The sequence below is a fragment of the Austrofundulus limnaeus genome, unplaced genomic scaffold (genome assembly GCF_001266775.1).
Source record: "Austrofundulus limnaeus strain Quisiro unplaced genomic scaffold, Austrofundulus_limnaeus-1.0 Scaffold120, whole genome shotgun sequence".
Taxonomy (NCBI): Eukaryota; Metazoa; Chordata; class Actinopteri; order Cyprinodontiformes; family Rivulidae; genus Austrofundulus; species Austrofundulus limnaeus.
In genome coordinates, this window is record NW_013952522.1 from 1,172,468 (window position 1) to 1,174,504 (window position 2,037).

General features: G+C 43.3%; 1 protein-coding gene across 1 annotated transcript in view; it reads left to right on the forward strand.

Moving 5' to 3' along the window:
- LOC106522029 (GTPase IMAP family member 8) overlaps window positions 1–2,037 on the forward strand; it is a gene marked incomplete in the record, with an annotated part of 4,418 nt that overhangs the window by 608 nt on the left and 1,773 nt on the right. Inside the window, 2 exon segments of the mRNA XM_014014871.1 lie at window positions 167–830; window positions 927–1,060. Of these exon segments, the coding sequence (XP_013870325.1) occupies window positions 167–830; window positions 927–1,060 (798 nt within the window).

The window sequence follows — 2,037 nt, forward strand, 5'->3', positions numbered from 1 at the left end:
GTCTTTATTTTACAGTTAAAATAAATGTTTATCAAATAAAGTTTAATGTTACAACTAATCGTGGATCCCTTCAAGTTAAATGTTGTTTTTAAAACTGTTGTTTTATTCTTTTGCAGGTGGATGAGTCCCACCAGAACACTTGAGACTGGTGTTATTTGGTTGCCACTGGTCATTTAAAAGCTCTGCAGGCAACACCATCCTGGGAAAAACTGCATTTGATGTAAATAATGGTGGCAGAAGAACGACACAAAGTGAAATCAGTCACAGTTTGGTCGCAGACAGGAGACTGACGGTGGTCGATTCTCCTGGATGGCTCTACAGTCACAGCCTTCAGGACACCTGTCAGATGGACAAACTAGAAATAGAGAACAGCATGTATCTGTGCCCCCCAGGACCACATGCTGTGCTGCTTGTAATTAAACTGTCAACTGCAGTTAATGCAGCATATCTGAGATCTGTTCAGGAACACATGAGTCTGTTCAGAGAAGAAATCTGGAAACACACAATTGTTCTGTTCACCAGAGGAGACTGGCTCGGACTGAAGACTGTGGAGGAGCGTATAGAGAGTGAGGAAGGTCTGCAGTGGATTGTGAACAAGTGTGAGAACAGATATCATGTCCTGAACAAGGACCACAGTGGTGAGACTCAGGTAAAGGAGCTCCTGGAGAAGATTGAAGAGATGTGGACAGGAAATAAACATGCTTATTATGAAGTGGAGCTGAGCCGGGCTGCAGAAATAGAAGCCAAGAAAGAAGCAGGAGACAAGAAGACCAAAAGGATGAAGAAGATAAGAGAGAGACAGTCAAGAGTTCTGAAAGAGCTGAGTGAAGGTAAGTTACACGTAAAACATGATTCGCCATATGATCAAATTTTTTTTTACGGTTTTTAAAGTTTATTTTCCTTTTTTTTCCTTTTTTATTTTACAGACAAGAGGCAGCCGATCACTGACATCAGGATTGTACTTATTGGACAAAAATGTTCAGGAAAGAGCAGAACAGGAAACACGATTCTATTAGAAAGGAGATTTGACACAAATTTACTCATCAGTCAGATGAAGAAGGTACACATTCTGCTTCCTGTACAGAAATATTTACCAGTTTATCTACCAGATTAGTTGTGTCAGTACGGAGCCTGTGAGGAGACATGGGGGATTTTTTCCCTTTTGCTTTCCCACGCAATACCTTTGTGTTCCCACYCAATACTTTTACGTTCCCACGCAATTCCTTTGTGTTCCCACGCAATACTTTTACATTCCCAGGCAGTGCCTTTGCGTTCCCTCGCAGGACTTTTGTGTTCCCACGCAATACCTTTGTGTTCCAACGCAATACCTTTGTGTTCCAACGCAATACCTTTGCGTTCCCATGCAGTGCCTTTGCGTTCCCTCACAATACCTTTGCGTTCCCTCACAATACCTTTGCGTTCCCTCACAATACCTTTGCGTTCCCTCACAATACTTGTGCTTTCCCACGCAATACCTTTGCATTCCAACGCAATACCTATGTGTTCCAACGCAATACCTTTGCGTTCTCATGCAGTGCCTTTGCGTTCCCTCACAATACTTTTGCATTCCAACGCAATACCTATGTGTTCCAACGCAATACCTTTGCGTTCTCATGCAGTGCCTTTGCGTTCCCTCACAATACTTTTGCATTCCCACGCAGTACCTTTGCATTCCCTCACAATACTTTTGCGTTACCTTGCAATACCTTTGGGTTCCCTCGCAATACCTTTGCGTTACAACGCAATACCTATGTGTTCCAACGCAATACCTTTGCGTTCCCATGCAGTGCCTTTGCGTTCCCTCACAATACTTTTGCATTCCAACGCAATACCTATGTGTTCCAACGCAATACCTTTGCGTTCCCTCGCAATACCTTTGCATTCCAACGCAATACCTATGTGTTCCAACGCAATACCTTTGCGTTCCCTCGCAATACCTTTGCGTTCCCTCGCAATACCTTTGCATTCCAACGCAATACCTATGTGTTCCAACGCAATACCTTTGCGTTCCCTCACAATACTTTTGCGTTACCTTGC